This window comes from Diadema antillarum, unplaced genomic scaffold, assembly GCF_040938485.1.
Source record: "Diadema antillarum isolate AM-2024a unplaced genomic scaffold, OU_Dant_1.0 seq00001317_RagTag, whole genome shotgun sequence".
Classification (NCBI taxonomy): Eukaryota; Metazoa; Echinodermata; class Echinoidea; order Diadematoida; family Diadematidae; genus Diadema; species Diadema antillarum.
Genome location: NW_027272089.1, coordinates 86,900 through 101,193, shown reverse-complemented (window position 1 = coordinate 101,193; position 14,294 = coordinate 86,900). Strand labels below are relative to the sequence as shown.

At 40.7% G+C, this 14,294-nt stretch overlaps 1 protein-coding gene across 1 annotated transcript in view; it reads right to left on the bottom strand.

Annotated features, from left to right (window-relative positions):
* Window positions 1–4,520: 4,520 nt before the first annotated feature.
* The window catches only part of LOC139708184 (RNA-binding protein FXR1-like), an 80,073-nt gene continuing 70,299 nt past the window's right edge, over window positions 4,521–14,294 (bottom strand). The window contains 5 exon segments of the mRNA XM_071620159.1: window positions 4,521–4,751; window positions 4,753–4,865; window positions 9,215–9,367; window positions 11,427–11,570; window positions 11,927–12,130. Of these exon segments, the coding sequence (XP_071476260.1) occupies window positions 4,521–4,751; window positions 4,753–4,865; window positions 9,215–9,367; window positions 11,427–11,570; window positions 11,927–12,130 (845 nt within the window).

Sequence of the window (14,294 nt, the reverse complement as noted above, 5' to 3'; positions counted from 1 at the left end):
AGAACATACAAAGTGAACAGCATTTCTTAAAACAAATTATTCTCAGCCTGAACATCCTCTCTTTCCCTCACATATAAACTGCTGAGTGCATACACTTACACTTGTAATTACAGTCGAATCAATCTTACGTGACCACAGTGAGATATCTTTTGCGCTATAATAGTAATTAGTCCTTACCACTCTCTTTCAACCTCTTTCTTCTTTTTCTTTAGCAGCGAAGGTAAACAATCACATATTTTACTCTTTTTTTTAGTGTACTGTCATTCCTTTGATCAGAGTCTCGTCAATTTTGATGAACTATATTCAACATATATCCCTTCTTCAGATATTTGTTAAAACATAAAGAAAGCATTTCTACTAATGAATTAGTTTCTTGTCTCTTTCCAGAATAAGAGCAGAAATTTTCAATGTTTGCTTCTCGATACTTCAGGAATTTCTGCAGTGTATTTCTTCAGAGTATAACAGATGTAGTGTGGAGTGTGCAAGTAAAAGATGAGAATCCTTAACCTTTGAGGCCATATGCTGCATCTTCTGCAAAGCTTGCATTATAAAAATCAGTATAAAACATACAAAAAACAACTGAAAATAACATTCATAGTCAAGATACACCTACAAAAATATCAAGTATTGCTAGTTCTCTCCAACTAATAGTTAGTACTTGCCTCTTGCTTAAGTACACAATGATCTAGTTTCAAGTAGTTACATAAAAAGAAGCTACTGTACTCTTCTAGATAATAACTGTACTTCACTGATTTTTTTTCCCCATTTCAATGCACTGTCTTGCTGTGTGTGACCCTGGTTACTATGGTACCAGTTGCTCCTCTTAGAATCTTAGCAATTTTCATAAAGTTCAATTCATATCTGATGCTCTGTCACAAACAGTAAAGTACCATACTTGCACAGGTCATAAATTCGGCACAGAAGTTAGAATACTAACTAAATAAGCTTGCCACATTTGAGGCTCATGTGGGGAAAAAAAATTGTAACCAGAGAAATTTCTTCAAAAGTTATTGACACAGGCAAAGATTTAAAATCCTAGGACAATGGGCACAAATTTCTTGCTAAAACAGCAATCCAAGCAGCAAGATTTGTAACCAGTGGGCTTTACATTTAAGATGTATTGAGGTATTGCAGAATTTAATGTAGTATGGTCCGTTATAGAGGGCAAAAACCAGCAGCCATTAAGAGCAATTGCTCTTCATGTTGCAACTTTTCTTACATAGTAATTCAAACAGAGCAAAATGACAGTCAATGCAAATTCAGTAAGTCACAGGTTATAAAGTATAAAAGTTCTAGCATCTTAAAGTGATTTTTATAGAGAACACCAGGAAATAAAGAAAAAAAAGAAGAAAAAAATACAAATGTGACTGGTATGCTTCCGCCATTATGCATGATTCTCCCAATAGGTGTATAGGACAATGTCTTCACAATGTGTGATGACAGTTTCACATAGCTGGCAAAATATTGAAATGACAGGTTTGTCAGAAATGTCTTGAATTAGGTTTGCTATAATCGTCTAAGAGTGCAGGTTTGTATGTATTTGGGGAATTGAGGATTTTAATTGACTTTTGACCGACCCTTTATTAAGTTTATGCATTGAGTAATTTTCAAGGTATGAAGAACAAGGCAAGTGCCATAATGTGTCTCACCCATTCGCGTACAAGAAATTGTACACGAATGGGATATAACAGATTAAAAAAAAGAGATATAACAGATAAAAAGAGATAGAAAAGAGTAAAAATTTATGGCAAAAAAGAAACGTGGCATAAAAACTTAACATTGAGCCCTTAAAGTTTGTTGACCCATGCTTGTGACCATTGACCTTGTGGTGACCATACCACTCCCCAAGGGACATCAACCATCCAAGTTGAGTCACAAATGGAGTTATGGTTCAAAAGTTATGACCCATAATAGAAACGCGCCATAAAAACTTAACATTGGGCTATAAAAGTTTGTTTACCCCTGCTTTGTGACCTTTGACCTTTGTGGTGATCATCCACTCCCCAATAGGACATCTACCATCCAAGTTTGGTAACAAACGGACCTAATGGATCAAAAGCTATGACCCATAATAGAAACGTGCCATAAAAACTTAACATTGGGCTCTAAAGTTTGTTGACCCATGCTTGGGACCTTTGACCTTGTGGTGACCATTCCACTTCCCAAGGGACATCTACCATCCAAGTTTGGTCACAAAATGGAGTTATGAATCAAAAATTTTGACCCATAATAGAAAACGTGCCATAAAAACTTAACATTGGGACCCTAAAGTTCATTGACCCCTTGCCTGTGAGCTTTGACCTTGAGGTGACCTTTCATGTATGGTAAAATGTGAAACTTTGATGACCCCCTCTCCCCTCGAAGTTTGATAGCAATTGAAGCCCAGAGTAAAGAGTTATTGACGTTTTTTGTAGCATTACGGACAGAGAACGGACGGACGGACGGACGACGGATGGACAGACGCCGCAGGTGATCCCTTAGTCTCCCCTCACCTCCGGTAGTCTCGACAAAAAGTGTAATTACAGTATATACAATAGATTTTTTTTTTACATTTTAGCCTGGCCTATTGCCCCTTAATGTTTGACCTTGACCTTCTGGCAGGAAATTTCCCAGAGGAGCTCCATTAGATAATACATGTATATAATATTCTAAAAAATAATCCTGCAAGCATTGCATATACTAGATGAGGGAAAGAGTGAAATTTTGAGGAGTTGACCTTGACCTTTGACCCTGACTATTGTCCCATGACCCCTAAATTCACGAGATAATCCCTGCCAGTCAGTACATGCATATGTACCAAATTTCATGAAGATACATTGAACCATTTGCAAGAAAAGTGAAATTGTAACATTTTCACTTGACCTTTGAACTTTTGACTTTTGACCTTAAGACATGAAACTCTCTTCTGGAGAATCTTTATGTAGCAGTACATGTCTACAATAAGTTTCAGGAAAATACCTAATGGGCATTGCATATATATTTGGGGAAATATAGCCAACATTTTGAGCATTTGACCCTGACTTTTTGACCTTTGACCTCTTCCAATTTCACTTAAAAAAAACTACTCAACTAATTGCCTCATCATACATCATCCTTGGACCAAGTTTGGTGAAAATAGCTTCATTCCGTTTTGAGTTATCACGTAAAAAGATAAATTATACGATTTGACCTTGATCTTTGACCTTTGACCTCATGTCTGATTTCACTCAAAAACTAATCAAGTAATTTGTCCCATCATACAATATCCTTGGACAAAGTTTGGTGAAATTTGCTCGATCGAGTCTTGAGTTATCGCGTAAACGGATACAATTTCATGATTTGATCTTGACCTTTGACCTTCAGCCGATTTCACCCAAAATCTATTCAAGTAATTGCCCCATCATACTTTATACTTGGACCAAGTTTGGTAAAATTTCAGTCAATATTACTCAAGTTATCGCGTAAACGAATGCGGACGTACGGACTGTACGGACACTACGAACGGACGCTTCTTCAGCCTGTAAAATGCCCAGGAACAGCCCTCTGTTGAATAGCATGTAGATGAAATTCCCTAATTTTGAACTTGGATTTTGCAGATTAAGTATTCACCCACTTTTGCTGGAGAATCTATTCACTTACTCAATTCTATCCTTCTTACTAAATTCATTTCCACTGGACCTTCTGGCTGTACATAGCATTTTCACTCCTAAGTTCAGTGACTGACCTTTGTCCTCACAGGATTTAGTTTATGTACACCTTATTAGCAAAACAGATGGACAGACATACACACAAATAGGTGACTGACCGACAACCAAAACCTCAGTGATTGTGGTACTCTGTGTGTGCAGAGGCATGAGGGAAAAAAAAGCCGCAACAAACAAGCATTCAGATCTTTAAAAATGTCACCACACAACTCAGCAAACCATAACTTTTCTGACATAGACATTTCAGAGCAAAGTCATTGTGAACTTCAGAAGAATAATGTATAACCAGAAAATGGAGGGAACATACACCTTATGACTGGCTTGAGCCAAGTATGATAAAATACTGAATTATAACTGTTGTGCCATTTAAACCCATGTAGGTACAATCAATACCCAACACACCTTCAACTGATTTGATGCGACAGCGTGTCTTAATTGTAGCCACAGAAATCTCAGAAGGGAAAAATGAAAGTTGTACAACAAAACTAATTTATGGTGCATGCAATACTATAATGACAATTCAGGTTGATTACCAAAGACATACAACATTCTACTTTAACACAGCAAGTTATTTTCTTCAAAGACAAGGTCAAAAGTATATGGCAGCTTTCAGCTTAGAAATGAGAATTTACAGTTCAGTACAGTAAATCTCTATTATGAATACCAAGTAGAACACAGTCAGCATAGGTGTACAGGATGCCATAGCAATCATTCCATTCTCTAGAGTCACAGCAAGTTATCAAAGTAGGAAAAAACAGACAAGTTTTTGTTTGTTTTTTATCTTATTGTTTGAAAGTCTCTTCTGTATATTTTCCACTACTCAGGCATGATTTCTAGTCATGTAACTTCAAGATTATCTATGACATAGTACCATTGGTAAAGGCCTTCCTTTGGCTGAGAGGAAGCTGGATTTGTTCCCTTGCCCTTAGCAGGCATGCGTTCTGTATCACTGCCAGTTGCATTACCATTCGTTGCGGCTGGCCCGCGATACCGGCGTGGAGTACGCCCTCTTCCACCCCCACTCCCACGTTGCTCCTGAGGAGGGGGTGGCTTACTGCTGGTGGGGGCCCCGGCCATTAGGGACCTCAGTGGTCTGGCTGGGACCTGATGTACGCTGCTCACCAGCTGAGTTGTCTTCTCGTCCACTGTTACTTGGATGTCCATTGACTCTACCCCGAGGACCTTGAAAGGACAAAATATTACGGATAAATGTTAATGCAATATTAGCGCTACAACATACTACATGTAATAAAAACAAAACTTCAGCAATCATGTGTACATCATTATCACTGCAAATGAAGTATGTGACTTTGAAATAAGTTTGAACTAGAACCTACATGCAAAATGTTTCCCCATGTACAAGTGTCTATATCTATTTCATTTAGTCTAATATGCTAGCCTTCGCTGCAGACTTCATGTACTTTTTGCTTCACTCAGCAGCCCTTTCTCATATCTTAGTTCAGTTTCTCTCTTTTTACGTCACTTTATCCTTTCCTATTACATTTGGAAGTACAGTCAAACCTGTCTATAGCGGCCACTCAAGGGAAACGGAAAAAAATTGGCCATTATAGACAGGTGGCCGCTATAGAGAGGTTATCCAACTATATGTGTGCATTGCCTATACATTTACATGTACATGTATCATCGTTATATACATCTATAAGTACTTAGTGTACATGTACATGCGTACGTATGCACACGTGTGTTTCATACATTGAACAATGACAGTTTTTATGAAATTGTTGGACAGTAGCATGTTGTACAGTCATGAAGAAAGCTTAACCCTAACTAGGCCGGGCTATTTAGGTAGTTGATAGAGCCGGGGGGGCCTCCCAGGCCCCCCCCCCCCCCCCCCCTCCAGATCTCGGCCGTCGACCACGCGATCGCGACGAAAATTGGCACACACATTGCCTATGATGTAATCTAAAATACCATGAAGTTAATTTTTCAAAAAAATTATCATTTATGCTAAATTATGCTAATTTATGCATAATGATGCATGAAATCAGACTATTTGGTATAAATCACAAAATAAAGCTCAAAACAGGCACATTTTTTGTGTAAATATTCTTTTTAGTGTCCTTAGCAAATGTAATTAAAAAAAATGTGATATCAGAAAAAATTATTAAGTATTTTATTGTTTTTTTGAATTTCTTATGTATTTCTTTGTTTTTTCGACTTTACATTTTTCATTGTTTTTTCGATGGAATTTGTTCGCGACGTCGCTCCGAACAAGAAAATATGTTATTCATTGATTTTAATCAATAAAACACCAAAATAATCATGCTTATATGAAATTTGCCTGCAAGCACAGTTTGCATTGAAATTGTACACGAATTCACGTTTTTGAGCAATTTTTGGTCTGACATGCATGTACATATTTATGCGTAACTTCAGAACCGCGCGCTCGGGCGTCGCAAATTTGGTGTCAAAAGATGCGGGAGACTCGAAAGAAAAAAGTCATGAAACGTCGCGGCGATAGCTTTTTGCGATTGCGATACATCGCGCGGAACGTCGAGGGGGGGGGGCCTCGGAGGCCCCCCCCGGCCTAGTTAGGGTTAACACTAGTGCATTATTATGACTGAATAAGTGATGAATGCAGCGGTGGCTATCACTGAACGTTGCCCACGAATGACTGGCAAGGCCACAAATTAGAAAAACATGCTGAATTACCAGCTCTGTGGCCGCTATAGACAGGTTAAAATCTACCGCGGGAAACAAAATTTGTGGCCGCTAGCCGCGTTAGACAGGTGGCCGCTATACACAGGGTCTTTAACAGGGCTTTTCTCTCGGGGGATTCTTCAGTGGCCGCTATAGACAGGTGGCCGCTATAGACAGGTGGCCGCTAAGGCAGGTTTGACTGTACAGTCATTTTTTAAAAAAGTATATTATATTCATTGTCACATCAGTGATACTATGTCTATAAGCTTTTTTGGGTTGAGCTTTTCGTAGTAATGTGTTCACTTCTTAGGAAGTACAGTGTACTTCCTTCTTTCCATTTCCCATTTTTGTTCTTTACCTCCCTATAAACAAAACAGACCATGTGCTATCTCTTGAAGCAAAATGTTCATAACAATGGAAAAAGAATATTAACAAAAGTGAATGCTAACTTGGTAACAATTTTCACAAAAGACAAAGTGCCAGACTTGAGAGTGGAGGGAGGGAGACCTTTGAAAAAAAGAATGCCCCACATCTGCATTCCTTGAGTTCTAAACAGAACGTAAATAGTGATTGTGATGACTTCAAGAAGCCTCTTTGCACGAGTTTAAAGACAAAATGTTGGAAGCTAGTTGCAAGTAAAGAACCCTTGGCAATACTGCAGACATCTGTACATAATTTTTTCTTTCTTTGGCCTAAAATGAAAATATTGAACAGTCATTCAAAACTGTGAAAAAAAAAAAATCTATCTCTTCACAGAAGATATCAAATTAAATGTCCAATGAAAAATACATAGAGGTCGTGTACCAAGGCAAATACTGCTACTGTATGTGATGCTGCAGTCTTAGTCTATTGTTAGGTTTACATGCGCTTACATCAAGCACACTATGTATCAAGAATGTTGGGCAAGAGCTACCAAGCTCCACAGCATGACCATGAAATAGTATTCACCACATAACTTGGCAAATGATTGGGACCATCAGTTAAATGGTGTAAGCCTCCCAGAAACTTTTGCAGTGCACGCTATTTTCACTGGATTTCAGGCCCAAGACCTGAGATAAATGGGATACTATTTTATCAAGCGATATATTATCATTTTTTTTCATACATTACACCAAAAAGCAGGATCAAAACCAATACAACTTTACAAAGATTTCCTATCAGCTGTTGTCAAAAGTCAATATATATATATATATATATATATATATATATATATATTATACAGTTCTTACAAAGCAAGTTTCAGACTTGTCAGTTTTGCAATCTCAAAAAATGAAATGCACATGGATTTTTTATGCTGTTGCGATCCCGCAATCCCTGTGCAAAGAAGTCTCAGTGACATAGACCCTGACAGAATGTTGAACATCATCTATCTACAATGCTGATGGCCAATTTGATACATTTGCAAGTCGGTTATAATTGTTCATTACCCTAAGATCATATCTTAGCCTAATTAAAAGCATTGAGAGTCTAATTTTTGATCTGTAAATCTGTTTTAGCATATTCAACAATTGTATATCACAAAAACTTCCAAAACTCATTTCAATTCCTATGTATTTTATTGTTTTCAGAATTTCTTATGTATTTCTGTGTTTGTCAACTTTTGTTTTTTCTTTGTTTTTTCTATGTTTTTGCATTGGAAATTGTCACTGACCACTTTTCTACCATAATTAGCACAAAATTAATTAATGAAAATGATTAATTGTAGAAATAATCAGGTTTTTATGACTTTCATGACAGAGAACTGTTTTCCAGAGGAAATGTGCACAAAATCACAAAATTGTGCCCGTTTTGGGGCGACGTTCTGTTACAAAAATGGGCGTGGCTTCGCAAAAGTATGCGCGGACGTTGCAAATTTGGTCTCAAAAGTTGCGCGAGACTTGAACAAACAAAGTCAAGAAGCCTCGCGACGAGGCCTTCTCGCGTTACAGAAATATAGCGCGAAACGTCGAGGGGGGCGGATTCCGCCCCCCCCCCCTTTTAGGGTTAAAAATGGATGCAGTTTGGCAAACCCACCTTTTATTAGGATCACTTTGTTTTTCCTGGTCCTTGGATATCTTAGCCATTTGAAAACTGATTTTCATCAAATAAACTTTCAATTCCTCTTAGAATTGTATGCTTTTTAACATTTTATAAGTGGTTTCTAAGTATCTCGCAAAAAGTTAAAAGCTGAATCCTAATCTCAACCACTACTACGGCCCTTTAAATGCCAGTACAGGCTTAACTTTCTCCATATATAGTCTACACTCTCCCTCTGTGTGCATCTGTATGTGTAGTGTGCATTTGTGGATGTGTTTGTGTTGCAGTCAGAGAGAAAAAAAAGGGGTGGATAACAAAAAAAAAAAATTAAAACTTTAAATGGTGTTCTCATTAAGCTTAAGTGTACAAGTTGTTCACTTGAATGGTGTACACAAAACATGTGTGCATTGGTAGGGTCGTAGACACTGGTGACTTGAATGCACTGTGAACTCTACAGAGGATTATTATACATGACATATGAATAAAGTTTGCTCTAGTCATGAGTTTCCCAATGTATGAGATTGTTTGGTCATTTTTTTATTGGTTGTCTCTGAGTGCATTTTTATATTCTTCCTGCTGTGGGAATATCAATGGGTAAAACAACTACACAGTTTTGTGACATGCCCACATGCTGGGTTTCATGGGGAGTACCACTGGTAATTTGCACAGGTCAACCCCAGCCAACACTTAAAGCTAGGGCCCTGCTTAAATGATAGACAAGCTTGTCTCCCAACCCCTCCTGGTTAAAAAAGAGCCTCAGTACACACCAAACTTGATAATGCCTATAATGCTAGTTACATGAATGTACTATGTGCAGAGTAAAGACAGCACCTATATAACACCATTGTCCTCACCTGATGGTCGTCTGTTGAGCTGTGGAGAGCTAGCCTTGCTGGTATCAGTGTCTTCTTGGTAGTCTCCCCTCTCGTTGGGCTGGAGTCCTGCCCTTGCACCTCGCTGACGCTTCTTGCGGGCTTTTCTGGGCCTCCTTCTGTTCTGCTGGTCTCCTGAAAACATAACATGGAACATCACTCTTTATTTTACAATTTTAAGGTTAGTGGTCCATTATAAACTAAGCAAAGGAAAATTTTTGAGTACACTGATATTTGCCACATTAAAAAAAAAAAAAAAAAAAAAAAAAAAAATTATACTATCTAAGGCAACTGGAAAGTGCCGCATGTCATGCTTGGTACATAACAGGAAATATAACTCTTTGTTTCTACACCTATTCAGACTTCCAATGTAAAAACTCATCCCTCTCCAGGCAGATTAATACAGTTGTACATGTATATCAAAAACTTGTCTGCAAAGCTAAATTACTCATTTGCCAGTATATCCATTGCACTCCACATTTGGCCATTTACTTGTGTAGAGTGAAGTGTAAAGTTACTTATGTGGTGGTACTCAAAGCCACACCATGTATCAAATTTGCTCTCATAACTTCAAATCTGAATTATTAATCCATTTCCATCAAATGCATTGAAATGCAAGTCTAGTAAAGCACATGCCTACAGGTATTCAGACCATGTCCGTGGGCTTGGCTGCATATCTGCTGTCTACATAGTCCTGGGCCCCGTTGCTAGAAACTTTGCGTTTAAACGCAACTTGCAACTTATTGTCACTGGCCAATCAAAATCATTGTTGCATGCATGTCTTCTTAATAGGGCAGACTCTGAGCCAATTAGAATGGTTGTTTCAAAATTAGCAATTATTTGCAATTGATTGCAACTTTCTTGCAACGGGGCCCTGCTCATATGTTTTTCATTTAGTTTAGCCTTGCTTATCATGGCAATACAAGTGTGTGCCACGTGGTGGTCAAGAGCTCAGGAAGAATTGAAAGGTGACTTGCGATCACAACCTTTTACATTTCTGCTACCAAAAAGTGCTATCTTGAGGCAATTTCTCACACAGAAACACTTGTTATTTGTGAACATATTTTGCCCATTAAAATCATGAACATTCCATACAATAGTCAAGGAGATACTTGTGTTGTTACATGCATTTCAATGGGCAAAGATAATGCCACAATCAGAAAGATATTCATATTCTTCAGCTGGGACACAAAGAAATATCAGTTGTTAATAAGCCTCCTGCATAATCAGGGAGACTGGGCAGCTCTGCTGTAAGCACATCCCATTTTGTCAGGGAGATAGGTCAATACTGTACGAGCTGAAATTTTCGCGTGCAGATATTTTCGCGAACTGCTACATGGAGGACATTTTCGCGTGTTGTTAATTTCGCGGTTGCGAGGGTCTAACTGAACTTAGCTATTCGCACGTTGTTATTTTTGCGGTTCAAAGGCGATTTGCGAAATTCGCGAAAATAAAACCACCGCGAAAATTTCAGCTCGTACAGTAGGGTACTACATCTTATCACTGTTATTTAAGCAGTCAACAGATATTTTCTACCATTTAAAAACTTTATTTATTTTTTTTTTAATTATTTTTTTTTTTTGGGGGGGGGGGAGTAATAGAACAGGAACTCGAGATACTATGTTAATCCACATGGAATGTCATGTGCACAAACTTTACACTTGATCCTTTTTATCTTTTTAATTTCTTTTTTAACATCTTACATGCAGTTCACAAGAACATATTCCAATCATTTATCATGCATACAAGAAAATCATATTTAGAGTAATGTTTTACTTTTAAACATGTTTGCGAGACAAAGCCTAACCCTTAAATTTTAATGGAAGCATGGCACAGACAAATTGAAGAATTTGTGAAAAGTAGCTCATTGAATTTTTTTTTATCAAGAATCGCATTTTACCTTTATGGCAGAAGTACACTGTACTTGTATCAAGTACTATAAAAGTAAAATTTCGACATATTTCATGTGACCAGAAACTAGCACAAGAATAAAAGCACACAAATATTTTTGCTTGTGATATGTAACACTATCTCATGTTTTCATTATGTGGAATAAAAAACATGCAGAATTCATTATACCCGGCTGAGCATGAAAACTTACTTGCGCAAAAATATCCACCTTAACAGAAAATATTAAAAGTCTGTAGGAGATGGGGACTACTGTACAACATAGATTAGAAGAAGTAATTAAAACCTTCTCCATTGTTGTTTGTGATGTCTTCATCCACCGTCGTTGTGTCCTCCAGTACTGTGTCTTCCTCATCATCCTGCCTTCTCCGTCGGTCACGACTTAAGTCATCGTCAGTCTCAGACAAAGGGGATGCTGCCCTCACAGGCTCTGTGGAGGCAATACACAAGAACAGATTAATTACACTGTACAGTGATGAACCAAAGAATTCTCACTGCTCGGCATATCTTGCAAATATGACTGTTTCAGCCTCATGTCTCACAGTGGGTATGATCCTTACAAGTAAAACTCTCCCTACTATAAAGTAGACACTGAGTATTTCAGTATTCATCATCCAGTGCAGACATATGACTTTGAAGCATTGTCATATGTATGATCTGCCACTCATTTGTGAAGTTTGTTGTGGTTAGATTTGAGGAAAAACTTCTAGGCATTCATAATCATTTGTTAAATGATTTGCAAGCCACTATCCATAATGGTAATTTATTTGAAGGCTGGAGACACACCCCTTGAAACCTGTGATCTCACTCCTCCTCTGTAAGGGGGCCTCCCCCGTCCCCTATATGACCCTCTGCCACTGCCCTGTGAGCCATTCCTGCGAAAAGGGAGCTCGTCTTGTCGTCTGTAACCCTGGTCATCGGACACCGTGGCACGGTCAGCCCAGGAGTTTGATCTTGTATCATCCCTCTCTGATCCGCTGCGATTAGAGTCTGAAAAATAGTGTGTGATGGGATGGAAGATTAGAATTTACATTGAATTTACAGTAAAAAAAGCCAGTTTGGGGTTCCTCTTTGAGCATGAGCAGAAAAAGGTCAATTGTACCAGGAGAGCATGCTGGTTTTTAAATTCACTGAGATAAGCATCTGTGATGTAATGATTATTTCCAGTAATTCTTGAAAGTGGTGCTTGCTATCACATCCACCTGAGAGCAAAAGTGGTATTTGGCAATATGAATAGAAGAGAAGAATCAATAGTGATTCTTTTATCTACGAGATACAACTGGCCGCCTGTCTCTCAAAAGTATGCTATTCTTCCAGCTACAACAAGAAACCCGAGAGAATATAAGCACAGAGAAACAAAAACAAAAACAGTCACTTACAGCGTGCGCCCGCCGCACACGCAGGCGGCGTGCGGGAGACAGTCATTGAATCGTCCTCTGTAGTAGCACAGAAGAGGGCCCTCCGACAGGAGCGACTGCCCGGTGCGGAGCGAAGCGAGGGGACGGTGGGTGGGCGCCTGAGACAGGCGGCCAGTTGTATCTCGTAGATAAGAGAATCACTACTGATTCTTCTGATCTACATTCAATACAACAGGCTACCTGTCTCTCAAAAGTATGCTAGACCGGCACAGATGTGGGTGGCCGGCTGTCGAGGCCTGGAGGGAGGGTGTTTTAGGTTTTGGGAGTGGCCGTGAAGGCTCCGCGTTGGAAGGAGCCTTCAAAGGTGGGAATGTTCCTCAAGTAGAAGGAAGTGAAGGTGTTGGAGGAAGACCAGTACGCAGCAGTCTGGATCTCCTCCACGGAGATGCCGTCAAAGAGCGCCCAGGAGGCGCTGATGCCGCGTGTATCATGGGCGCGGGGCGTCGCATTCGAGATGATGGCCGCCGGGCCTGCGGCCTTGATTGCCGCCACGATCCATGAGATTGAATCCCTAGAAGTGGGCATGAAGGGCTCCTTCGGGATCACTAACAGTGCCGACCCTGCCGTGCTTGCAATATACCATTTCAGTGCATGAACCGGGCACCACACTTTGTCCTCGGGGACCGAGGACAGGTCAGCGAGTGGGCAAAGGAGGATCTTGAGAGGGCCCGAGGAGGCCGTTTGATTTTTGGCAAGAAAATCTGCACGGGGAATGAGGCGAACAGTGCTCCGTTCCCAGCAGATGTGACCAGGCGCAGTGGCAAGAGCATAGATCGTGGATCTCCTCTGCCCTGAGGCGATGGCAAACAGGAAGACAGTTTTGATGGTGAGATCTCTGAGAGAGGCCTCGGCGAGGGGCTCAAAGGGCTTTTCAGAGAGTGCTTTGAGAACCTTCGGCAAGCTCCATAACGGGAGGAGAGGCGCATCAGAGTAGGGAGTTGGAGACGGACGAGTCGTCGTCAAAACCGGCATGGACGGCCACTATGGCCGACCTGTACCCCCTGATCGTGGCTAGCACTAGACCCTTATCAAAGAGATGGATAAGGAAGTCTGCAACCATATCCAATGGGGCAGAGTGAGGCTGGATTCCGCGCTCCTGACATCATTTGAAAAAGCCTACAAGACGAGAATTGTAGGTCTGAGTGGTAGACTGCCCGAGTGACGCTGCTACCAGGGAGGCGGCGCGCTCGAAAAGGCCGGCCACGGTGCTGGCCTCCCTGATAAGAGCCATGCAGTCAGGCGCAGTGGTTGGAGGCGGGGTTGGGGGGCTCCCGAGATGGGTTGAGTGTGGAGATCTGGCCGGAGCGGGAGTGGGATCGGGTGCCCCACTACCAGGCTCCTCAGCTCTGGGTACCATACCCTCTTCGGCCACAACAGTGCGATGAGCACCAGTGTCGCCTGATCCTCCCCGATCTTTTGGAGGACGCGGGGGAGGAGAGGGATGGGGGAAACGCGTAGGCGCGCAGGTGCCTCCAACTCAGCGAGAACGCGTCGAGTGTCGTGGCTGCCGGTTCCTGCACTCGTGAGCAGTACCGCAGGAGCCTCGCGTTCAGGAATCACGAATAGACCTATGTTGAACAGTCCTAGTGTCTGACAGAGCGAGAGGACTACATCTCTGTCCACTCGGAGGGGCGATGTTGTCCTCGTGATTAGAAATCGGCTGAGATTTTCGTCACCGGGGATGTACGAGGCAATCGTAGAGACTGCCTGGGCCCGGCACCACGTCCACAGCTGAG